Here is a 26,097-nt window from a genome sequence, read left to right on the forward strand (position 1 = left end):
CCTGCCTTGCTCGTACTGTGCTCTCTTGCTCCACCTTTTATCCCTGTGGGGAAGGGAGCGGGCCTTCAGGTGTTTGTGATTCTCATGAATTGCCTGACTTTGCCTGACCGTTGTAGTGGGACATGTCAGGTAAACGACTCTGGTGTTAGTACATTGTGCAAAAGTGTTTGTGTTAGGAAAGGGGGCAGGGGTAATGTTTTCAAATGTCCTACATGGTAGGATGGGGAAGAGTTATTGAAGGACGGGAGATACTGCGTGTTAGGCAGAAACCTGTGCAGTTCCCTTAGGGACCACTGAAAAAAGTTTAAGACCACAGGAGTAAGCAGTAAACCCAATTGGTAGCCGTCTGCACCACCCAGATTTACCTGGTAGCTGTGGCTGGGCAGTCAGACCTCTCTCAAGAAGAGTTAGGCAGTATATAGAGTATACACAATAGGGCTAAAAAACACAGTAGCACAAGCAAACACTGACCAGAGCTTTGGTATAAAAGTATATAATTATGTATTTAAAAACACACTTGTAAAAATACACTGGCACTAATATGTCAAGCAAGTTCAAACACAGTCACTATAAGTATATACACCTCCCTAGTTAATTATTCGCCAAGTCTAGGTTAAGACACCACTTATTTAGCAAAACAGAGGTGAGCGCATAACTGTAGATGGCACTCCAATAATTTGTTTAAAAAGGGAGAGAAAAGGCAGAATAGGAGAATAACACAGTACCAACTTTTTTAAGAAACCACAGCAAGTCAAGAAAGGCAGGGTCTACTGTATACCAAAAAGTTCATAGACCAGGCCCAATCTTGGAGAGAGCAAGGCGGAATGTGCCCAAGATCACACAGTGGAAATGCACTCAAAGTCTTTGCAGAAAAGTCAAAAGAGGTTGGATCAGTTCAGAAAGGTAAAGTTAGCAGGTCCGAGGTCACCCCAGGATAGAGAGCCAAGGATTTACGGGACACCTTGGACAATCTGTTGCAAGGGAGACCAGGCGGACACAGTACCTGAAATGGTGAGAAACCTCCAGCGGGGGCAGTTGTTCCTGGCAGCGGGTGCAAGTTGGAGCTTCGTCCAGAGGAAGAGATGATCTCGACGTGGAGGAAAGCTGGAGGTCGTTGCACTGCCAGGGAAGAAACCAGCCGCGGAGTTTCCCGGTTAAAAGGTACTACCCTTTTATTTGCGGTAGTAGTGAAGCGTGGCTATCCGGCCGCCGGAGTGCTTGGCACGGGCGAGTCGACCACGAGACGATCCAGGAAGGTGAAAAAGGTGAACTGGTTGGTCCCACCAGCTCAAAGGGAAGAAGACTCTCCTGGAAGAAGATCTCCTCTGTCGTCGGGGAAGTGGTGAGTTCGTACAGCAGGGCTCCACCGGTGGTGTCGGCGTTGTAGATGGCTCAGCTCTTTGGATTCTTTGGATTCTTTAGGTCCTGTGGAGACTTCTGAAGTTCCATTCCCCAAAGCCCTGCTTTTATGCAGCAAAACCCCATTCATCAGACTAGCTGTCACTCAAACATGCTAAGTGGTGAGCCGGGCGGCTCACTACTGGGCCAATCACACAAGAGTCCGACTTGAGTTGCCAAGGCAACTCAGTCCAGGGTGCCTAATCCCCCTCCCACACATCCTGTTGACCCCAGACAGAATGGCAACATTTGGAGGGCTTCTGTGGAGAAGCCCGCCAAAAAGTGGAACAAAGGGCTCGACTTGGGTTAGAGTTTCAGAGGTCGAACACAAACGCCATTTTAAAACCGAGTCCTGGCAAAAAGACCCAACCGGAGAATAAATATTAAATAAATAACCCGGCAGTATCTTTAACGTTGCACCAAAAAGTGGTGCGTTTAAAATGAATGGGAAAATCCCATAGGAAATATTCCGGTGGAATATTTTGCGTGGTATCCACTGCCACCAGCCAGAAACTCGACAAGGGGGGACTGGACAGTGCCCCCTTGGAAAACAGACCCAGTGGCAATCGAATTACCCCTACCAGTACTTCCACAATATGATGGTTTGTACTGGTTCTGTTCACAATTTGAGACTAGTAAAGCCAATGGTGACTTTACATGCCCTGGGAGACAGTAGTCAGTCCCAGGGTATGGCGTCTATGTTTGGGGGTCACTATGACACCCCGTTGTTACTGCACTGAGGGTGCTGTGTAACACACATACCAAAAACACATGAATCCCTATGGAGTAAAAGACCCCATAGCCCATAAAACACATTACAAAGTCAAAGGATATCTCAAATCATGCCTAAGAGTGGGAGAAAAAGAGTCTCACTCTTAGCAGGAGAAAAAAATAAACCCCAAAAATCCAGCAAAGCTGCTGGGGGACTCACTAGGTTTGGGAAATTAGCCTTAACAGAGAATTTTCCCTAACACTGCGTTTCACCCGTCGGTGCCCCACTCCCACTCCCAGAAGACCCCACATCCAGGTGATCCTCCCTCACTGGTCCACCCCCTGGAACTGGATCCAATAGCAAGGGCTGTGTCCTGGCCACCTGGATGGCAGATCCCTGGGGACTAGCGGGTGAGACACCTTCAGGTTTCTCACAGGTGTCTATGAATGCTCATTTCAGACTCACACATTTCAAGCTTCTACATAGAATGTGTTTACCTCCTACGGCCATACATGCGTTCACGCCGGGCAGAGCAGCGACATGCCACAGGTGTACTCACCCTAACGTTGATTTCATAGTCATGATTCGGGATTGTCCCTCTATATGTAACTTATGGTTCAGGGTGCTGCAATATCTTGCTGAGGTGACGGTTGGGCTATAGAGCCGTCCCCCAAATTGTGCTGGCAGGGGAGGATACTAACTCGTAAAAGGAGCAAATCAACAACATTTTTAACTTTGGATATGGTCCTATTGAGATGACTCACTGTGCAGCCAGCGGTCGAAGTGAGCAGGAACGGTCGGGAGCCGCATTCCACTACTTTGATTTTTTACTGTTAACAGCTCCACTACTTTTGGAAACCATGTTCACCATTCCGGAACTGTTCTTTGTGAAGTTAAAGCACTCTTCTCCACCTCTCCGTCATCGGATAACAGTTACATCTAAACTGAAATCCGTTTCAACCCAATTGGCTGTCAAACAGCATGACTGCAAAAATTGTGTTGCGCGTCGCTCCCTTCCTTCCTACTTCCACTACTTTTACCTCTGAGTGCAATGACGGAAGGTCTCCTCTGCTCCTGCCTTTATCCTGTGGGTTAAGGAGCTGTGCAAGGGGTCTACTGCGGAAAATATTCGTAGAATCAGGAGTAAGCGTGGTGGGGGCCCCCGCCCCACTCAACGTGGCATGCTTTCCTTTTTTCTTAACTATCCCCCGGATTTGATGCCTGCCTGAATAAGAATGTACATTGATGGTAGAGTTGCAACGGCTCATAGTTGCGCAACCTTTTCTTCTCTCCATAGTCTGTGTCAGGTATAATTACTCTTTGCAGGAGGTTTGTTGTTGTTTTTAAACATAACTAGGCGTTTGCACAAGCAAAACACTGGAAGTAATGTTTCACTTGTCACTTATTGTTTATATTGGGTTGGTAAGGGGGGTACTTTATTGCCTGTTAAACATTGTATTACATGATCATGTAATAAAGGTATATTAATAATGATGAATACTGGTTAATTAGTACCCATTAGAAAGTCATCAGCCAATCAAGTGCAAGGAACGGAGACAGAGACGGATTCTCCCCAGCCTCTGATGCCTCTCCGCCCAGGCCGGCTATGTTGTTTTTGCCCTTTCTCCTACAGCATCCCTTGTAGCCCTACTCCTTGTTGCCCTTGCCCCACTCTTGCAACTCCACCTACCCCCTGTGTCTGACCTACCAGCCCCCTCATGTGCCCATGCCTGCCCCACTTAATTGGGTCCTGCACCCGGACTGCCTACTTCATCACCCTCACGGCCTCCAACTAAATAGACAAGGGAGTGACTTCCTTGTGGTTCAGGCGGCCACGGCAAAATTAAAAATATTCACTTTCCATTCCCTCCTTCCAGACAGGGAGAGCAAGAGACTTGACGCTTCGATCAAGAAAATGTACGCATAAGGCAACATAGCCTTGTGTGCGGTGAACGAAACTCACACCCTTGCTCAGTTCTTTTTTCGGACTGTGGTCTGCGGTGGCAGATGTGGCTGAACACATCCTTGAGGGAGAGATGTGGGATGGTTTCCAGGCCATGGTGGCTGATGGCAGGGAGGCTTCCCGACAGTTTTTATAGTCCGTCTAGGCACCGATGACTGTGTGGGCAGGTCCATGGCCATGAGGACAGTATTGGGGCAGCAGAACCTTTTCCAAAGAACAGCTGCACTGGGATAGCATTATCAAAGATGAGGAATCTGTGGGAGGAACATCCATCGGAAAGAACATTACAGAGAGGTAAGTAATTTGTCCCTCCGTTTAGTCCTTCCTTCTCAACTGGTTTCGACATACATCCAATTAATCAAGGCCTCGTCTTCATCAGGACATATAATTACCTAATGCAAAAGCAAACACTTCATGAGTGCAGCAGAAATACTACCAGGAAAACTCATTTACATCAATTCTTAATAATGCTTTACGGCTCTCCATCTAACTTAACTCTTTGTTGCACTCTTTGGTTTTAGTCTGGGATTCTCTCCCCCTACACTCCATCTCCTCACCAATGTACAGGGTTTCAAAGTTAATCTGTGGGCTCTACCGGCTGATATCCCTGAACTTGTATTCTTCTTCCAAGGATGCTTTCTTTCTGGCATGTAATAGGGCATCAACGCTCATTCTTCTCATTGGCTGATACTTAGTTTGCCTCTATATCCTAGGCTGCAGCGTCTTTCTCCGTGGTCTTCTCCCACTGGGCTCTTCCTTTCCACCAAAGAACAGCAGCTCAAAATGTTCGCACTTGGCTCTCCAAGGGTTTCAGGAGTGGGATTCTCTTTCCTGATTACCTTCTGGATTGCCTCTCTCTGGTCCCCCACCTCTGGTTTTACCAGGTGGCACTCTCGCTTTTGCACGGGCTGGATAGATTGCCTTGCCATGTGGGCTATTCCCCAGTGTCACATCTGTCACTCCTCTGGTTTGGGGGCTGATACTTGTTTCTGGCTTCCATAGAGACCTTCCGCATAGCTAAGGTTTGCAAGCCCTCTCTTGCACATCTTCTGTTGGGAATAACTGCTGCATGCAAGCCGCCGGTCTCATCGGCCCCAACTCTAGCTTTGGAGATAACTCCACGGTTCAGTTCATCTCCACTAAGCCAATGCATGGATGGGTCTTCTGGACTTTCTGCATCTCCAGAAAACTGTCTCAGTCACCTCATGGATATTTTTCTTGCATGTTCAGCCTAGATGACCACTCCCCTGACGGCTCCCTCTGGAGACTGGATCTGCTCCTCTTGTATTGTCTGTGGTTTGGGTTCTGCTCTTCGCCAAGAGGCCTTATAATGCCTATCTCGCTCCGGGCATTCACCTTAGCCAACCTTGGGCGTTCCCTCTCCAACCACCTCAACACTAACAGTTGATGAATCTCTCCTTATCTGGGGGTCTTCTCCCCGTCCTAGCCCAGTACTACCTCTCGTTTGACTGCGGTTTTGCGTGTCTCCTGGAGCAGACAGGGAAGAGACCATTGCATGTCCCAAGTCTCTTCTTCCAATGCTCTTCTGGTTATTGGTGCAATCTGGTGCACCTTGCCACTCAGGTTACGTACCTTACCATTAATCTAATTAGTTTGACATTGTCATCCGTTTGTTCCCTCCTAACCTTTCACACATCTTTGCTGCTGTTAGAATTCTGGGATCAACCAGATGCTAGCGGCAGATTCTTTAAACAGACAAATCTATGAAAGATACGTATATCCAGAGAACTGATGTTGCTGGAAATCCAATTGGTTGTGTTACGGTTTATTTCAACCTGAAGAGAACTACTCCAGGTCATTCTGCCTGTCTTATACGCGTGTTTCCTTTTTTCCCCCTCTCTGCAGCCCTGAACTGTCCTCTGGGAAGCATGTACTCCTCCTGTGGCACGGCCTGCCCCGCCACCTGCACTGACCGGACTGCACCCAACTCCTGCAGCCTTCCCTGCGTCGAGGGCTGCTTCTGCGACGAGGGCCTGGTCCTCAGCGGCGACAAGTGTGTCCCCTTTGGCCAGTGTGGCTGCACAGATGAAGACAAGAACTACCACATGGTGGGTATTCAATGTGAATTGGCCTGGTTGTCACTTGGTTTGTGGAAGTTGTGTTGGCAAATGGAAGGAGTCTGTCTCTAGGAATGATGGGTATATTACACTGTAAATCTTTACTCCTGGAATGTCTGGAAAGGCCTCAGGTATGTTCTGCAAGCCAAAAAACAGGTGGTATTCCCTTCTTTAACACTCTTACCCAATCCATTGACCACAGGGTGCCAGGGCAGGGAGGGAAGACGGACGGGGCAAGCCCCATGACTTCCAAATTACCCCAAAACATAAAGGTTCCTTTTTTCAGTCCTGGCCTTTAGACCAACATCAATTTCCATGCTGGAGAAACCCCTTCATACAATGAACTCTCCATTAAACCTGTCCCGGGAGATGAGGGATTTGGCGCTACCCATGGGCAACAGGAGATGATGTGGCATAAGTCACCTGATATTCTATAGTGGCATGCTCATGAATAAGCAACCCGCCTGAGAGTCATATTAGAGAGTGCCCCCACCTACCTAAGGAGGGGTGGAGGTACCGTGGCAGCCCCACAAAGGAGACCCTAATGTGACCGCCACTGCCCCTCACAGCTGTAAAATCACATGGTAACACTACGTGATGACAGAAACTCAGAGCCATATACTCACACTATTCTGCATATCAATACATACCACCGTATTAATGTGCTAAAAACACTGCAATGGATTAATACATGAACAAGAGCTCATCTTGTTCTCAAGAGAGTACAGTGCCTAAAGCCATGCCGCTGACATGGGTGCATAAGCGAATAAGAGAAAACTGGTTACGCCCTTCCTGGGATGTCAAGCACTTTCTGGGATCCCAAGCACTTTCTGGGATGCCAAGCACTTCCTAGGATCCCAAGCACTTCCTGGGATGCCAAGCACTTTCTGGGATCCCAAGCACTTCCTGGGATGCCAAGCACTTCCTGGGATCCCAAGCACTTCCTGGGATGCCAAGTACTTCCTGGGATGCCAAGCACTTCCTGGGATCCCAAGCACTTCCTGGAATGCCAAGTACTTCCTGGGATGCCAAGTACTTCCTGGGATCCCAAGCACTTCCTGGGATCCCAAGCACTTCCTGGGATGCCTATGACTTCCTGGAATGCCAAGTACTTGCTGGGATGCCAAGCTCTTCCTGGGATGCCAAGCACTTCTTGGGATCCCACGCAACCCCTTATTATTTTACTCCCAGATAGAATTGCTTGTAATAGCCACTGCATGGTGCAGAATGGATGAACTCACAATTCTTGACCAAAGTAAACCAGACTTTTTCGAAGTATGGGAGTTATAAAACCCTTACTCCCTGACTAGAAATTCACACACATGGGTTGAGGAGTCATGAAGCTGTAGGGCCCACACCTTCTAATTAGAACATACATTTCCACATGTGTGCTCCTACCAGTCAGTCTGTCAGGTCATTACCCCCTGACCCCAACCAACACTGCGTAGCACCAAAGGCCAACATGGGCCGCTACCTTGGATAGCCTAGAAGTAGTCTTCCCCCTTGTGTGGCTTACTGCAGTGGCTTGTGAGCCCCACGATCCTGCGATTCTGTATCTGTATGTTGGGGGATCCTGCCCTGCCTGGGGGACAGCAGCACCAGGGCCTGGATCAATGGCACAGCCCTTATCCTGGAACATATGTTACAATCTTCCCTAACCAGAACCTAGTCTGCTGACTGCAATCTCCAGTCACCTCCTCCTGTGAAACCTTCAGTTTGCCATTGGTCCTGCCGGCTGTCGCCCCTCTGCCTCCTACCGATGGGTAGCCCCCTGGTGCACAACATGTGAAACCCACACTACCCCAGATGGTGACGAGGCCCTCACTGCAGCCTAGGGGGGGGGGTGCGAGCCACAAAAAAAGTCCTGCTACTTGCCCCCCAAATGCAGTGCACGCAATTCCATATGGTCTCATTTGCACCCAAAAATTGTCCACCCCTACCCCGATCTACCTTTTTGGCAACATTAGTGTCAGAGAGCATTTTAACACATAACAAAAAAAATAAAACTGCAAATAATTACAGATGCCGGGAACTCAGCAATTAGAGCTCTGTCCAGGCGCTCTGGGGCAAAATACATGCAAGCCTCCTAATTTGCATATGGATTTCACCAACGGAAGTGACTTCACAGAAAAGGAGATCGCATCAGTCTTTGATACTTGGAGGCACCATGAAAGTGACTTTAGAATAAGTTGCCATAAGTAAGCCAAGTGGCAAATAACGTGGTGGTGCAAAATAGCTAAATTGCACTATTGTTATATATGGAGCAACTCTATAGTCAGGCTTTTCTTTTAAATGACAGTATGATATATTAACATAAGCTCTGAAGTCAATCACTTACAGAGGTGCAGATAAGACAAGTGTGATTAAATAATCTGCCCAGGATCACACACGTTGGTTAAATGGTGAAAGCTGGAAATTGACAATTTGAGCAACTGAGCACATCTTCAGTTGATATAGATATTTATTAAGGTTTCCCTTTGCATTTCATGTGCTTAAATAATACTTTATTTGTAGCAATGCTTGGAAGCAAAGCACATTACATAATTTATAACGTGCTTAATACCCATAGGTTTTTTGTTTTGTTGCGCTGTGTCGTCTTGTTTTCAAGGCGAGCACGTTGCACCTGAGCTATCCTCCCGAGACATAATAAACTATCCTTTCATAATTAACTTTACACTATATACATCATCATAGAAATATGTTGAGCAGTAAGAGTATGGCTTTAGTTTTATTCTCCCCATCCTGCATGCAAATTTACAAAAGCATCATGCAGATTAATGTGAGCCTAACACATCCCCTTGGGTAAAACCATAGTCATTATTTCAAAAAGTCTAGCATTATGCACCCTTTCCTTCTCACTGCTGATCACTCCCTCCCATGCACATTTCTAAAGGAACACAAGTCACAACTAATAGTCCTCCCTCACTCCCATCAGTGCCTAATGGCTCACATTTAAATGCTCTGTTGACACAGAGCAACGTGAGAGCCCCTCTGCTACTGCCTGGAGCACCTTGGGAGATTGTCCCGTTCAGAAAGGTATATCGTGAATCCGAACCGGTTTGTGTCACTGTTAGGTTGTTCCAGGGCCCATTCACTGCCGCTCCTTCTGGCATGCCGCTCAGTGCTTAATTTGTGGGGGTGTTTGCCAGGGCTCAGCCCTGGCACTTATTGTCTCAGACTCATATTGATTATGAAGTAAGGATAGCCAGAACATCCATGAACCCCAATAAGCAGGTGCAAGCTATAGTTCAACGCCAAATGTGCCGACGCTGCGGGGATCAGCTATGGGTTGTGGCAGCAATGGTAGGGAACTGCCCGCCCGCATAGAAAATGCTTGGGCATTGGCACTTCTTTTCTTACAAATTAAGCACTGATGCCGTTCTGTTATTCCAATGTACCAGTGCAATCACCATCGGCTGTGGTCAAGGTGTGACATCATTACCTCCAGTGATATTGGAAAGGAATCTGGCCAGCGGTGCAGTCCGCCAGGAGATTTCAGCCGAAAATCCATCTATTTTTTAGCTCCATCGCAACGGTGGAGGTAAAAAGGGCCTCTGAGGTATTGACAACATTTGTAACTGTACAGAAGGCGTTTCACTTCAAAACTGTAAGAGGGCAGGGAGGGACATCTCAGATGCCCCCTTCACCACCATACGCATGTAATGCACAAAAGGGTCATTATAGCCACTTTTTAAATTAAAATAAATGTAGAGTAGGGGTGGGAACGACGAATGTACATTATCAATTTCCACCATCACATTGAACGTGGAAATGTACAGGAACAGGCCTGGACTCACCTATAAAGAATTCTAGAGATTTCCTGGTAGGCCTCTGCACCCTGGGCCTCTTTTGTGTGCTATTTCCACATTTTCACATAGGAAAGGGGTTGGGCTTGCTGAAAATGTGTAATTTGGGGCCACTTTGAACATTATTTCCAGGGCCTCTTTTGGTTCCCAGTCCACCCCTGTACAGGTAACGAATATAAAATTCTACCTCCGGGGTTATCGCTGTTGGCAGTGGTATTGCTGAATTTCCAGCTGCGGTATCCCATAACTGCAACTACTGACATGGGGAAACTCTGGAGAGAGCTGATTGGCAGAAATACTTGCGGCAAAGGTAATAGTTACTGAGCAGCGTTTTTTCGGTGCAATTTGATTTTAACGAACTCAAAAAATAAAGAATTACATTTTAACGAACCCAAAATAATGAAAAAATATCGAATTATTTTTATGGGGCCATGGGGTCCCCTCCAAACCCCCTATTTCCCCATGTTTTAACCCCTTACCCCACCCCCACATATATATATTTTTTTAATTCGGTGTTTTGATCATTCTTTTTTATTCGTTATAAATGCATTCTTTATTAGGTATACTTACTGGATACCGTTATTTTTACTAAACAATCCAGCAAACTCCGCCGTGATGCTCGCCAGCACAGCTCCTTCTCCTGGCTTTTAGAACAGTGGCAAAGGCTATGTGTACTCCCTTCCAAGGCTGCTGCTGCTCCCATAGCACCAGTATCTGCACTGTAATGATGTCCATGTGAAATTGCGTCCTTATGAATGCTTAGCAATACCGGTTTTGTGGGAGTTTTGTTCTTCGTTCAGGAACCTGTAGTTCCAGATTTATAATGCGAACATTCAGGACTGTAGGCCCCAAGATGCAAAGAGAAAACCAGAACTGAACTAACATCCCTGAATGTAGGTGACCAGGTGTCCCAGTTTTGCCGGGACTGTCCCGAGATTGGGACCTCTGTCCCCCGTCCCAAGAGTTTTTATGTTTTAAAAACCCTGTCCCGCTTTTGGGGAAGGGGAGAGTGACAGTCCCGTTTTTTTTAGTTTTTTTTTTTATCACAAACAATTACCAACTATATAAACAGTATTAGATGTTAAGAATGTTGTCATCGTAGGATGGGTTCGAACCCCCAACGTTCCAGGTACAAGGCATTAACTGCTTGCACCACAGACACAGGCTGAGAGGAAAGTGCATAGCAAGATATGTGATGCCAAACAGAGCAAAATCACCTTTTTTATTAATATTTACTTTTTTCTGTGTGTGTTATAGTTGAGATGCTCAACATTTTGACACTAAATACCAATAACCATCAAGTTCATTGTACAAATATAACATTAAAATACATAATTCAATCAGTATCATATTTGGTATTTGTGTGCTTTTTGCAACACTCAAAGCCGCACAATTTGTATGCATATACTGTAGGAATGGGGGGGGTCCTCTTTGGGGGGCGAGTCATTCTTTTATGTTGTCGGCTGTCCTGTTTTTTTTGTCTTCAAAATCTGGTCACCCTACCTGAACGCGACAGGGCATGTTGACACACACGCCGCTGTGCCGCAGGCTTCCTTCAGGTTGTAAGCGGGAGGGAGTCAGTCCAGTTCTCATCGTCTCTCTCTGTATTTCTCGTCCCCAGACCGGCGAGAGCTGGTTCACAAACAGCAACTGCACCGAGCGCTGCACCTGCTCCACCTCCAGCAACATCACGTGCCAGGCGTGGCAGTGCAGCCCCGTGGAGAAGTGCGGCCTGCAGGATGGACTCTTGGGATGCCTCACCACAGGTGGGTTGATCACATAGCTGCCTGCATTAGATAAACAAAAATCCGGAGAATGGCGTCACCCGTGCCACGCCCACGACTCAACAAAGCTCCGCCCACCGCCCACATATTGATTAAAAAAACACTACTACCAAGAAACATAAAGAAGGAAACAGGGCAGTTTTTCCCCAAGCTAACAGTTGCAATAGAAACAGGAAAACCTGGTTAATGGGTCCTCTTTTGTTTTCTTCCTCGCCTGATTCCACAATGCTTTGCTTTGTCTTTGAAAAGGGAATGTAACTTTATACCAGGAGGATAGCTCTGTGGCAACGCGTGGGTCTTGGAAGCACAACCACGCTGAGCAAACGGGTTCAAATCCCAGACCCGCGCTTGAAGAAAGAAAAAAAAAACAAAAGAGCGCGTTATAAACAACCTGCAATGAAACTAGCACCTAGATACCTATGGGTTATGTGTGCTGTAAATAAATAAATAAATACACAATTTTCCGCACTCGGCTGACATGCCCAAGCACTCTTGCAGACCTTCATTGTTAATATAAATTAAATAACTTGACAATGAGACCACTGGCTTTTCAGAGACAGTTGTGTAACGCAGAGGCGCCGCGAAGGGGAACCACGGCCACCCTTCTAAAAACACTGCCCTCCCCCATCCCCCACTTGCCTCTTAGAGTCAATGAATGTGCCATCCCAAGAACCTCATCAGACCACCCCTATGAAAAATGTCTGGGCCGCCGCTGGTGTAACGGTCAACGCAAAATACCACGAGAAAGGTTGCAGAAGCATGCATTTTTGCATAGTGCTGGAGCTCAGGCAGCCTAATGCAGGAAAACAGACGCTCTCAATACATTTCTTCGCCCGGGGAAAGTTTGACCTAGTGCTAACACCACACCACGTTAGCACTGAGGCAGTATTTGCCTTGGTGCAAACGTGTTTTGCCCTAGTGATAATTAGGAGCGTAGCAAACCCAGCAAATATACAGAAGTGACAAGGGGCAGTGAATCCGCACAGGTCTGGTATGTCTAGTCCCACCACCCAGCCGGGGTGGTGGGACTAGACATTCCGATTTCACCAACCTGTGGGGGATTTATTTTAATAGTTATTTTTCATGGGCCAGTTGCTAAACAAGAGTTTGTGGTTGCTAATTTACACTGATAAGAAGATTATACTGACAATGCCACGTCCTTCTGGTGGAGACGGCGCGTGCATGTTAAGGCAAAGCGCATCAACCGGTAACAAAGAGCTCTAAATGGGGCTGTATAGAGAAGAATCCCCAGACCCGGACTGTTCCCGCCTTCGCACGGGCACTGCTGGAGGCGGTCTGGCCACAGCCCTAGACTGCGTTGTATGTTCATGTTTACTGTAAGCGCAGCGATGGCAATGTCGCTGTGATGCAGCTCATAGTGGTGTCCTGAACAGCCAGAAAACCTGCCGACTCCATGCTCTTCCCTGGGGATCCGGAGAAGAGAGTAAAAACCCAGAGTCTCCGGGCTAAACCCGAGGCCAGGCAGGTATCGCTCATCATCTGCTCCTGCCATCTTGAGCGATCTGAGCGCCCAACGGCAGGGGAGATTCTAGACAATATGGCGCTCGGTATGAAACAATGGCATGCGCCCCCTCTCGACGTCTCGCCCCATACAGCAAATCCTGCACTGCAACGCTGGTGCGACAACATTAACTCATTGCACTATAAATACAATTTTATTAATGTGCACTTAAAACCAACAAGTAGATAACAATGTTAAATCATAGGTGCCCCCTTCCATTTGGGGCATGAAAGTCCATTCCTTTTTTATTTTTTTTTATTTTGCAACTTCTAGGACTGGATTTATAATGGGAAAATACAGGGTTTCAAGTCGTAGGGGCCTCATTACAAGTTTTTCGATATGCCGCCATTAATTCCGGTGGGATACTGGGAAACTGCCCTACCGTTACTGGTGTCGGATATCCCGGTAATTCCCAGTCTCCATGGAGGGGCTTGCCACACTTACCAATTGCATAATTTTTTTTTTGCCGATGGGCACCTGATTTAACTACAGCTCAGTTCTGGTGGTAAATCAGTGCCACCACCGGCAAAGTGGCAGTGCCGGAATTACCAGCACCTTTACTGTCATTCTTCCCACAATGGCAACGTTACAATGACCCTAGAGACCAAAGAAAAAACAGGACGAGACTCCCATCTCCAAAATGGAATGTGGCCTGTTGTCATTCAGGCATATTACTAGTAGACTACTAAAACCGGTCTTTCCAATCGTTTCGTTCTCTACGGAAAGTGCGTAATAATCCAGTAACCTCTCTTCAGCCGCTGGAGCGCGTGCGTATGTTTTATATCAGTTTTAATTTGTTAAAAAAGCCTCTCACCATTAGCAACATCAATTGGAAATGTAACCAAGCCGAGAAAAACATCTTTATGCATCTGTTAATTTTACTTATATGGTACTTCCATACGCCGCTCATTCTTCCAGAGGGAGAAGGGAAGGGCATGTGGAAAAAAGGAATGGGTAAGGAGGTGAAGAAAAGGGGCCACTTCCAAACTGTAATAAGGAAGATTAGGTTAAACGGGTGCCACCTAAGAAGACCCTGGCGTTTCCTAAAGTCACTCTAATTTACCATAGTAAGGCACAGAACTAACAAATTGGGAAGGTGTGATGGTGTTGAGGTAAAGATGAAATGCTTGGGTATCTAGCACTAATCAAATTATTACATTCCAATTGGGAATTAAGCATTCTAGATGAATTGTACATGTCAGAATGGAAATTTCAAAATATGAATTGACAGAAAGAATTGTAAATTGGTCTATCAATTTTGAATTGATATCAGAAAACCCTAAATGGAATACAAAATGATCAATTGGTGGAATACATTCTAAGTTGATATAGGGGGATTGGAATATAAATATAAAAGTGTGATGCTTAAACAAGTTTTTCTGATGCAAGTCATGTAAAACAATGTATACTGAATGTGTTACAAACTACAGATTGAAAGTTGAAAGAATGAATTAAAATGAAAGATACTAAAGTAGAATACAAAATGCCACTTCCATACTGGGAATTTGTTTATGCAGAACCCATATACGTGGCCTGCATGGACCTGAGTACAGCCTTTGACAAGGTCTTAAGGCCAAGGTTGTGGGGGGTACTCAGGTCCTTGAATTGTCTGGGGGGGGTCTAATTGCCTTGTTGGAGGCAATCCATAGTAATAACAGAGCATGCATCCAATTTAGTGAGCAAGGCCAATGTACCCAGCACTAGGGGTGTACGCCAAGGTTGTGTATTGGCACCTGTGCTGTTTACACTTTATATTAATGGTTTGGAGAAGGCTTTGTTGGATACAAAGGCTGACCACCCAAGTATTGGTAATCACGGAATCCCAGTCCTGGCATATGTGGACGATACTGTTTTGATTGCTCGCACTCCACGGGCACTTCAACAGTTCCACAGTTAATTATACCATACACAAAATGCGTGTCATAGTTAATTCTGCAGTCATGGCATGTGAATAAGGAGTGAAGATGGGAAATATGCTATGCCAGCGGTGGTAATACCAAGGGTGACAGACTTTCATTATTTGGGAGTGCTGTTTTCAAAGTCTTTGTCGGGCACCGCCCATACCATGAGTCAGAAAACTCGATTCAGTCAAAGGCTGGGTGGCATCTTCTGCTTCATGGGTATGTGTATGGGTAAACCGCTAGATTTGATTGTTAGCGTTTATAGCACCTAGGGGCTGATTCATGGAATTATTTGCGCTGAAAAACTGAGATTTGTGCGCCATTCTGCCCGCAAATCCCTGTTTAACAAATGGGGATTTGCAGCCAGAATGGTGCCCAAATCCCTGTTTTTCAGCGCAAAACTTCCATGAATCAGTCCCTTAGTGTCTAGTGGCAACAAATTATGTTTCGGCATTGTGGGGCTTTGAAAATGTTTCAGGTTTGCAGGTGCCGAAAATAAATTACTCAGGTCCCTATTAGCTCTACCAAATGCTGCTGCAAATTTTGCAGTTCATGAAGAGTAGGGGGCTAGTTTTTACTGCGGATGAATGGCGTTTGGCACCCCTTCTACACCGGCTTCGAATCTGGTCCAATCCCAAAGCGCTTTTAACCCAATTTTCTATTAGGGAAATTCTTAACTTGGTGGCTTTTATATGTGAAATCCTTTTTAATGAAAATTAATGCACAGGCACTTTTCCGACCCAGTAGCTTTTCCCACGAAGGCGCATGTTCGAATATTAAAGGTGAGGGCTAAGGAAATTAGAGAGGGCAGTAAATTTAGGACGAGTTTTAATAGGAAGAATGAGATTAATGCATCCCAGGAAAATGACAGCCATATCTTGCTTCCAGCCACTTTTCCGCTGAGTGATGGCTGATAACTTTGAGGCTCCAAAGCTAATGGGCAACACTGCGAAGTGGCCCCCTGCCATGGAAGATACTAGCTGCATCTGAACATTACTGATTGATATACAGAATTGGAGCTTGAACTATTCAATTCCAAATTGAATTGCACCTGCATATGGCCTTCTCTATTGTATGTGCAGAGCTACTTACCTGATATATGAAACTGAATTGAAGCTCAAAATTTGAAATTTAGATCTGGAATTCTGAATGGGTAACTATGATTTCAAATTAGTTTTGGAACATGTAATCCAACTGTATGGAAAACAGTTGAGTCTGCAAATGTAGATGAGCAGACGGGCATTTCAATATTCAGAAGGCATCTCCTCTGATTATTGCTTCTCTGTCTTCTCCGCTCTTATTTCTGCACTGAATGTTGCGTGTTGACCTCACGCCCTCTCGTTGTGTGTTTCTGCACAGGTGTGGCAGCGTGCCATGTGGCCGGTGACCCGCACTACTTCACCTTCGACAGCTTCATGCACACGTTCATGGGCACCTGCACCTACACCCTTGTGGAGGTCTGCAAGCCTGACCAGGTGACCCCATTCACTATCGTGGCCAAGAACGAGGAGCGCGGCGAGCCCCTGCTCTCCTACCTACGCTTGGCCCACATCGATGTCTACGGCAGCCGGATTACACTGATGAAGAGTAAGAGGGTGCTGGTGAGTGCTGGGATCAAGCTTTCGGAGCAGTGTGTGCAGGATTTACTTCTCTCTCCCAACATATACTTTGTTCGGTGCTGCTAGCCCATCTATTTCTAGTTTTGAATCTCACACGTTTTGCATTCTGGTACTTGAACTGAATTGAAAGTCCCAACATACAATGGGAAACTAGAACTAGAGCTACTCACACCACACCTTATATTGGTCAACTGGAGATCTCTTTCTCTGGGGCTCTTTGTTCTGATACAGTCTGTGCTGCTTTGATTTTAGTAGTTCATGTATTTCCTGTTGTCTTCAACATCTCTCTTCTTTCGCTTCTGTCTTTTCTCTTTCCCCACTTAGAATGTCCTGCTCGCCCTGCATTTCCCCTCTCTGCCTCTTTTTTCTCTCCTCCTCCACTGCTGTCCATGTATTTCCCTATCTGCCGGCTCTCATCTCAGCCATCCTGGCTCTTTGATATGATATGATAGGTTATTTATAACGCGCTTAATACCCAGAGGTTTCTAAGCGCGGACCTGGGGATTGAACCTGTGTTGCTCTGTGTCGTCTTGTTTCGAAGACAAGCACGTTGGCCCTGAGTTATCCTCCCGAGACTATCCTTTCCTATCTGCCCACTCTCTCTTCACCAATAGTTCTGTCCCCTCTCTCCCATCCTCACCTGACCAGTTCCTGCTCCCCTTGCGTGTTCTCTGTCTGCCTCTCTGTCCTCAGCCATTATAAGGTTCATCTTCTCTAACCATTTTTGACTCCTCTCTGTAGGACACGTTCATCTACTCCTCCCCTTTCCCAACTGTCCCCGCTCTCCTTAGTTTTTTCACCTTCTTGTCTTGGCTTCCAACGGGGCTGCACCTATAAACACGTTTTCTCTGCCTCTACCCAGATTAACGATGAAAGAGTGAGGATCCCAGCCAATGACCAGATCCCGGGGGTCTCCATTGCTGCCAGCGGAATCTACACAGTGGTGGAAACAAACTTCGGACTGGTGGTCAAGTTTGATGGAAATCACCATCTTGAGATTCAGATCCCTGGATCCTATTATGGGAAGGTAGTGTAATCAATCTTCAAGAGGGCGAAGGGCCAGATGCGGGCAGGAATGGGAAGGGAGGGACCACTTGATCAAGAGTTAATGGCCCGAAAGAGGTAGCTCAGCAGTGGCAGGTATGAGACCCCTGGGTAAAGACAGTCCTGAGCATGGAGATGGATGGGCAGGAAAAGTGACCTCGCTGGTAAGGTGACCCATGTGCAAGGAGGTGGGTGGAAATGGGAAAGGCATGGGACTCCCGGTCAAGAGAGTCATGAGGTGTAAATGAGTGCCGCTGGTAAGGATCCCCACGACATAAAGGCTAGGTGCTAATAGGTGGACGCAAAGAGGGAGGAAAGAAGGCCTGGACCAGAAAGGTACAATGTAATGAGATGGACGAGAAGCGTGTGTAAAGAATCCTGCCACTGGAAAGAACCACTCTGTCCCTTTTTATGATGTCAATAAAAATGGAGTGCATCTGGAAACGTTAGAATGCATGTAGAAGTAACATACTGGGGACAAGGTTGAGCTCATGTGAGACATGTGAGACATTTTGAGACATTTTGAAACTATATTTGATAACTGAAAATAAATTGCTCCAAATATATGGTCCAACATTTCTTTGTTTGACTGAGCAGCCCAACCTCCTGCTCAGTAATGTTATGTCTGCTGGGCACTCGGCTGAAGAACTGGGCAGAAATGAGATCACAAAGCAAGGCAAGGGGGTTCAGCCCAGCCCCATCTCCTGTGAAAGCTGCCTTAATTTAGGGCAACTCTTAATTTGGTTGGATAGTGGTTCTCACTGCCGCACACATGCATGAATGCAGTATTGCTGGAGAATGTGGTTGAAGCAGAATTACATGGGGGTTGCTGCCAGACAAATGTACTCTGAACCGAGCGCCTGGAGACCATGCAAATGGGCAGTGCGTGGTATAAATTAACATAACATAACCACTTTGTGGAGATAAACATAGGTGCCCAACAGTGGGGATTTCAAATTTGTGCAGACCTCCAATTGGTTCCTCTACCTGATATGTGATTGGCTGTAGGATGCTCTATTTACCATTCTGCCACAATATGTACCAGGGGGCATTTTTGTAGACTGCACCTGAAATCTCAGCCTATTACTTGCAATAGGAGCATAGTGGCATAGAGACACTCCTGAGCTAGCGATAAATAGTTTAACACAGTACACCAAAGTATTCCTTCCAGTTAATGAAGGTTCCACGAGAAGCTACCAGGACCTTAGAAGGGCATTGGTCGAGAAGCTGCTGTGCCCAGCAGTTGGTTGAATATAAGGACCTAGACACGAATGGCCACTTGTAGGATCTGAGCTGTTGATGCACAAGGCATGGCAGGAACATCTATTGAGAGATCAGCTTCGCCAGGGCAGTGAGTGAAGGTCAGTCTGATCCAGGAGGAACCTTCTGATTTTTCCCACTAGGACTGTGCAAGAATGCAACCATGGGTTTGATGCAAGATTTCATAAGGTGTCTTCTAGATTTTCATCTCCACCTGATGACCACAGCAAAGCAGCCATTGAATTCTAATAACAATAATTATTAGGCAAAGGGACGAAGGTCCATATTGAGGATTTAGTGGGCTTGATACATATGCCAGGCTTTCTGTGAAGATCAACTTCATTGCGTTACTCCTGAGCTTCCTCTGACAAGTCTTATCTCATGACCACGTGATGGAGAGCCTCTGGAATATGGGCTATCCTGTATGGTGTCTGTAGCCCTCAGGGATTTAAGTCTCTTTCCTCCCCTCTATGTTATTGAGAGTTGAGCTCCTTCACGTCTCCTTATGAGACAGATCCTTCAAATCTTGCACCATTCCTTTCAGCTCCCCCCTGAGCCACCTCTAACCTGCCTTTTGGGTCATTCCTTCTGACTACCAGGTCTGTGGAATGTGCGGAAACTATAACGCCAACAGTTCAGATGAGCTGATGATGCCCAGCGGACAGCAAGCCACTAACGTCACCCAGTTTGGCAACAGCTGGAAGGCAGATGGAGACAGTGACCCTGGGTAAGGCATGTTTTTAAGTCTTTTGTTGGGTTAGGTATGGAGATGGGGGCATGTTCCGTGAATCACTTGTTTTTTGCTAGTGTAAATGCATTTGCACTCACAATAAGGGGCAGTTTGCAAGTGCTCACAAAAGGGTATACGGTGTGTGTGTGTATTTGTGTGCGTGGATTTGTGTGCATTAGTGTGTGTATTAGCATGAATGTGCAATTAATTGTCCAGGCAGTGCATGGACCTCCAGTTACCCCTTGTTTCCACAATTTGGGAGGAACAGAATAAATGACATTGAACAGGCCATGCAAATGGGGGACAAAGCTACATATCGAGCGTGATGATTCAGGTCTCAACTTGCTCTCATTCCAACGTTTCATAAGTAAGGCAAATCCAGAGGGACTAGTTTCCCTTTTCTTCAAACTTAAAAAAAAAGAAGCATTTCTCTTCCCTCACTATTTTCCAAACACATTCGGCTGTCAGCACTATGGTAGCCATATGTTGTGACAGATGCAAACAGCTCACTGTTTGCTTGCGATTCTTCATGAATCAGCATGCGTATGCAGTTGGCAGGCATGCACAAGCACAGAATGCATGAACAGCCTTTAGAGGCAGCTTTGTGAATCGCCCATTGATTCAGCTTCCCGTCTTCCTTCATCTTGCTGTCAGATCACAGTCTACAAAGTAAATGGAACCCGGTGGGTATAAACGGGGCCCTTTTATCATTACCTCCAACGATCGATAACTCAAGAGAGAAGATCCAAGCAGAGATACAAAGAAGGAAGAGTAGCAGGCGTAATGGGTGTTCTGTTTCATGCACACCTGGGCCATTCAAAATGGCGTCCCTTGTCAAACAGCAGTTTGAAGAAAGATTATAAAACTGTGACATAGCAGGGATCGTATCGCTTTCAAACAGCAGGTATAGCAGATCACAAGCTGAAAAACTACTGTTACAGGTTAGTAACTTGTATGCTAATAAGTATGGTTTGAGTCAATGCTGATCAGAGAAGTATTTGCAGACTGTTTCGGGCAAACTGGCAATGTCGTTGTACGCACTATTGTTCAGCTTGCTCAACATCTGAGGAAATACTCTTAAAATGGATGACACTTTGAAGGATTAAGGCATGCAGATGTTTAAGAAACCACATGTAAGGGGTTTTCAAAGCTAAGGGGTAGAATGAGAAGACATATATGACTAGATTACACAGCTCTATGTGATTACTGTGCCCTGTTTATGGCGACTCCTGAAAATGCTGACTTTTCTTTAGTTTGATCCCTTTTCACTTTCAGGGTTCGCAGTAAACGGGCGCAGTAATTGTATAATCCTGATTACACTATATGGTTTATATGCCTCCAGCATAACTCTCTTCTGCTTGCTTATTGCCCATCAGCTGCCAGCCTGACACAAGAGAGGATCTGGGGCCATCCTGCACAGAGGAGGAGATGGCGCGCATGAAGGGTCTGTGCAGTGAGATGCTATCAGCCAACTACCAGCCGTGCCACAAGACGATAGACCCAGGTTCCTTCATACAGAACTGCGTCTATGACATGTGCGAGTACCAGGGCATGATATCCACCCTCTGTGACAACGTCCAGTCCTACGTGGAGGCCTGCCGGAGCCAAGGGGTGGAGATCCAGTGGAGAAACAGCACTTTCTGCCGTAAGTGGCATGACTAGGTTCCCAAATCTGCCTGGTCCCGGTCCATTTAGTAACAGGGCAGAAGGCAGGGTTGTGTATACAGTCCCTATTGTTCAGGGAGTGTAGAAGGTAGGGTTTTTAACAGCACCCACATTGGCATTGGAAAGGGGTCAGTAGACGTAGCCTAGCGCACAGGAAACGAATGAAGCGTCTTCACAGACAAGTTTCCCTAGAGCCAGTTAACTCGGTATAGTGTGAGTTTGCCTGCCTCAGCCCTAGCGGTCCTTAGGAAGCACTGAAATGTTAGAAAGCTAAGCCCAATAGTCACAGAGGAGGCATGAAGTGAAAAGGAAAGAACCGCCCGTACTATTCTTGAATCAGTACCTTCAGTGTAGGGGTTAGACACATCATTGTTTATGTTTACTAATTTATTGAGTGTACACTGCACTCTTAATTGACCCTTTACTCTAAACTGCTGGCATTGTAGAGGATGGTTACATATCTAGCTTTTTTTACCATTGATCACGCAGCAGCTGCCGGCTCCCTGTAGGTGAGGGCTGATGCAGCAGCAGCATGGAGAGATGTGTTACCAATCTCCCTTGATTTCCATAGCTGATGCAGCAGCTGCTGGCTCCCTGTGGGTGAGAGCTGGTGCAGCAGCATGGAGAGAAGTATTCTCAAATCTCCCTTGATTTCCATGATTGATGCAGCAGCTTATGGCTCCCTGTAGGTGAGGGCTGATGCAGTAGCATGGAGAGATGTGTTACCAATTTCTCTTGATTTCCATTACTGATGCAGCAGCTGCTGCCTCCCTGTAGGCGAGGGCGGATTCAGCAGCATGCATGGAGAGATGTTTTACCAATCTCCCTTGATTTCCATAGCTGATGCAGCAGCTGCTGGCTACCTGTGGGTGAGAGCTGGTGCAGCAGCATGGAGAGAAGTATTCTCAAATCTCCCTTGATTTCCATGATTGATGCAGCAGCTTATGGCTCCCTGTAGGTGAGGGCTGATGCAGCAGCATGGAGAGCAGTGTTACAAATCTCCCTTAATTTTCATTACTGATGCAGCAGCTGCTGGCTCTCTGTAGGTGAGGGCTGATGCAGCAGCATGGAGAGCAGTGTTACAAATCTCCCTTGATTTCCATGGCTGATGCAGCAGCTCCTGGATCCCTGTAGGGGAAGCCTGGCGCAGCAGCGTGGAGAGAAGTGATACAAATCTCCATTGATTTCCATGACTGATGCGGCAGTTGCAGGCTCCCTGTAGATGAGGCCTGATGCAGCAGCATGGAGAGAAGCGTTAGAAATCTCCCTTGATTTCCGTGACTGATGCAGCAGCTGCTGGCTCCCTGTGGGTGAGAGCTGGGGCAGCAGCATGGAGAGAAGTGTAGGAAATCTCCCTTGATTTCCATGATTGATGCAGCAGCTTCTGGCTCCCTGTAGTTGAGCGCTGATGCAGCAGCATGGAGAGCAGTGTTACAAATCTCCCTTGGTTTCCATGGCTGATGCAGCAGCTCCAGGATCCCTGTAGGGGAAGCCTGGCGCAGCAGCGTGGAGAGAAGTAATACAAATCTCCATTGATTTCCATGACTGATGCAGCAGCTGCTGCCTCCCTGTAGGTGAGGGCTGATGCAGCAGCATGCATGGAGAGATGTGTTACCAATCTCCCTTGATTTCCATAGCTGATGCAGCAGCTGCTGGCTCCCTGTGGGTGAGAGCTGGTGCAGCAGCATGGAGAGCAGTGTTACAAATCTCCCTTAATTTTCATTACTGATGCAGCAGCTGCTGGCTCTCTGTAGGTGAGGGCTGATGCAGCAGCATGGAGATCAGTGTTACAAATCTCCCTTGATTTCCATGGCTGATGCAGCAGCTCCTGGATCCCTGTAGGGGAAGCCTGGCACAGCAGCGTGGAGAGAAGTGATACAAATCTCTATTGATTTCCATGATTGATGCAGCAGCTTCTGGCTCCCTGTAGGTGAGGGCTGATGCAGCAGCATGGAGAGCATTGTTACAAATCTCCCTTGATTTCCATGGCTGATGCAGCAGCTCCAGGATCCCTGTAGGGGAAGCCTGGTGCAGCAGCGTGGAGAGAAGTGATACAAATCTCCATTGATTTCCATGACTGATGCAGCAGTTGCAGGCTCCCTGTAGATGAGGCCTGATGCAGCAGCATGGAGAGAAGCGTTAGAAATCTCCCTTGATTTCCGTGACTGATGCAGCAGCTGCTGGCTCCCTGTGGGTGAGAGCTGTTGCAGCAGCATGGAGAGAAGTGTAGGAAATCTCCCTTGATTTCCATGATTGATGCAGCAGCTTCTGGCTCCCTGTAGGTGAGGGCTGATGCAGCAGCATGGAGAGCAGTGTTACAAATCTCCCTTGATTTCCATGGCTGATGCAGCAGCTCCAGGATCCCTGTAGGGGAAGCCTGGAGCAGCAGCGTGGAGAGAAGCGATACAAATCTCCATTGATTTCCATGACTGATGCGGCAGTTGCAGGCTCCCTGTAGATGAGGCCTGATGCAGCAGCATAGAGAGAAGCGTTAGAAATCTCCCTTGATTTCCGTAACTGATGCAGCAGCTGCTGGCTCCCTGTGGGTGAGAGCTGGTGCAGCAGCATGGAGAGAAGTGTAGGAAATGTCCATTGATTTCCATGACTGATGCGGCAGTTGCAGGCTCCCTGTAGATGAGGCCTGATGCAGCAGCATGGAGAGAAGTGGTACAAATCTCCCTTGATTTCTAGGACTGATGCAGCAGCTCTGAGCACCACTGTAAATCATGGTTGTTGCAGGAACATTCAGGGGGGTTTGTTGCACCGTGTCTGATGTTACATTGTCCCAGATGTGGGATGGGGGGGTAGGGGCGGCAGCAAGTTGTGAGAATGACAAGCACCATTGGTAGCAGCTTGTGCCCAGGTAGAGTTACAACCAATGCCAATGTGGGTAAGTGGTGATTCTTGTTGTGGGTCAGATGGGTCTAGGAGATACCTGGCGAAGTAGTGGGGTTGGGCCGTACCAGTGAAATATGGGTTTATGGTAATTTCATTTAAAAACATTGCATCTAATGCCATTCCATCGACATTTTTCCATCTAAAAAATGTCAATCTAATGCATTTTCTTTTCTTTTTTGGGATGGGGGGTTAGCCCCCCAAACACCCATTTGTTACCCTTTAAAATACACCTGAACAAAAATTAACACTTTTTTATGCATTAGATGGAAATGTTTTAGAAGGAAACATTTCAGTGGAATGGTATTGGATGGAATGGTTTTAGATGAATTGACTAGATACCGAAATATGTAATGTCATGCAATGGGGAGCATGAACTACAGGCTGCATCCAAATACGAAACATTTAAAAGCCTACCCTGGGGCTAGCATCCTGCTAGGTGGGGATAGGCAATCCAGTTTTAGTTTTAGACATAGTTCTACAAACCTAATTGGAAGTGGAGGAGAGATTTTAAGGGTCCCCGGAACAGGAATGCATTTATTTGTGGGACATGTGTACCTCCTTTTTCCTGGTTTGGGACTGATATTTACGAAGGGCTTCTCCTTGCCAAGGCCTTCACTGCTCCGCCTCTTCTTCCCCGCAGCCCTGCCATGCCCGCCCAACAGCCACTACTCAGACTGCGCACCTCCTTGCCCGGCCACGTGCACCAACCTGTATGCCTCTGCCAGCTGCGATCGGCCAAACTCCTGCGTGGAGGGCTGCGAGTGCAACCGTGGCTTTGTGCTGAGCGACGACCAATGTGTGGAAATGAAGGACTGCGGCTGCCTGGATGGTCCCAACAACTATCACAATGTAAGGATGGGCAGCAGGGGCCCAGGATCCTGACCTTGGTACCTGATGGGCATTGGTGCCATGCCAGGATTGTCTTTTATGTTCATGCCTTCCTTTGTAGCAAGTCCACCATGCGCTGAATCTTTCTCTGGTAACAAGTGATTGACCATGATCCTCTGGCAAGGTTCAGAGAGAACAAAACAAGACATATATCCCGACCTTGTTCTTGAGTCGCGCTGTGCCTTTACGCGCCGATCTACCTTAGTTAGAAGCCACGTCTCAGTACACCAGGGAAACTCTTCCAGCTCTAAATAACAGATGTGGTTTTAATCTTTGGCCGCTTTACAAAATTAGAGACCCTGGACAAACGAAACCCCACACCCCTCACACGCTATTCTCTCACATGATCTTAATCTTCCTCTTCGTGCCGCATTGATTAACGCTAGACCAGCAGTAGAAAATGCAACGGCACTTCAAGATCTGATTCTGTCTGCAAACTTAGATCTGATTTTTATAACCGAAACCTGGTTCACTACCGCTTCTGCTGCACGTTTCCACCTGCTTGTTCCCGGCAATCTCTGAAATGGTTGGCCTCTTTTCTATAACCGATTGCACCCCACAAGTAAAATTCGAACTTATCTCTCTGACTCTGTTCCTTGTGGGGTTCCCCAAGGGTCCTATCTTTTCACCCTGTTGTTCAATATCTACATTCGGTCACTGTTAAATATCTTCTCTGAGTTCAATCTAAGCTATCACTCCGACTTTCAAATTAAACGGCTTAACCCGGAACACCAGAAAGTGAGTGATGGCCATTATTGCCAAGTCATCTTTGGCATTATTCAATTTTCATTCTCTGAACTGGGATGAGATATCTCAAGTGTTTGCTTGT

At 46.8% G+C, this 26,097-nt stretch overlaps 1 protein-coding gene across 1 annotated transcript in view; it reads left to right on the forward strand.

Annotated features, from left to right (window-relative positions):
• LOC138457973 (IgGFc-binding protein-like) overlaps positions 1-26,097 on the forward strand; it is a 344,303-nt gene that overhangs the window by 275,781 nt on the left and 42,425 nt on the right. The window contains exons 82-88 of the mRNA XM_069607205.1: positions 5,940-6,142; positions 11,579-11,723; positions 16,524-16,765; positions 17,646-17,810; positions 19,687-19,814; positions 21,194-21,462; positions 25,021-25,229. Coding sequence (XP_069463306.1) covers positions 5,940-6,142; positions 11,579-11,723; positions 16,524-16,765; positions 17,646-17,810; positions 19,687-19,814; positions 21,194-21,462; positions 25,021-25,229 — 1,361 coding nt within the window. The remainder of the gene's footprint in view (positions 1-5,939; positions 6,143-11,578; positions 11,724-16,523; positions 16,766-17,645; positions 17,811-19,686; positions 19,815-21,193; positions 21,463-25,020; positions 25,230-26,097) is intronic.

The sequence above is a fragment of the Ambystoma mexicanum genome, chromosome 1p, assembly GCF_040938575.1.
Source record: "Ambystoma mexicanum isolate Mex_15411 chromosome 1p, UKY_AmexF1_1, whole genome shotgun sequence".
In the NCBI taxonomy this organism is placed as follows: Eukaryota; Metazoa; Chordata; class Amphibia; order Caudata; family Ambystomatidae; genus Ambystoma; species Ambystoma mexicanum.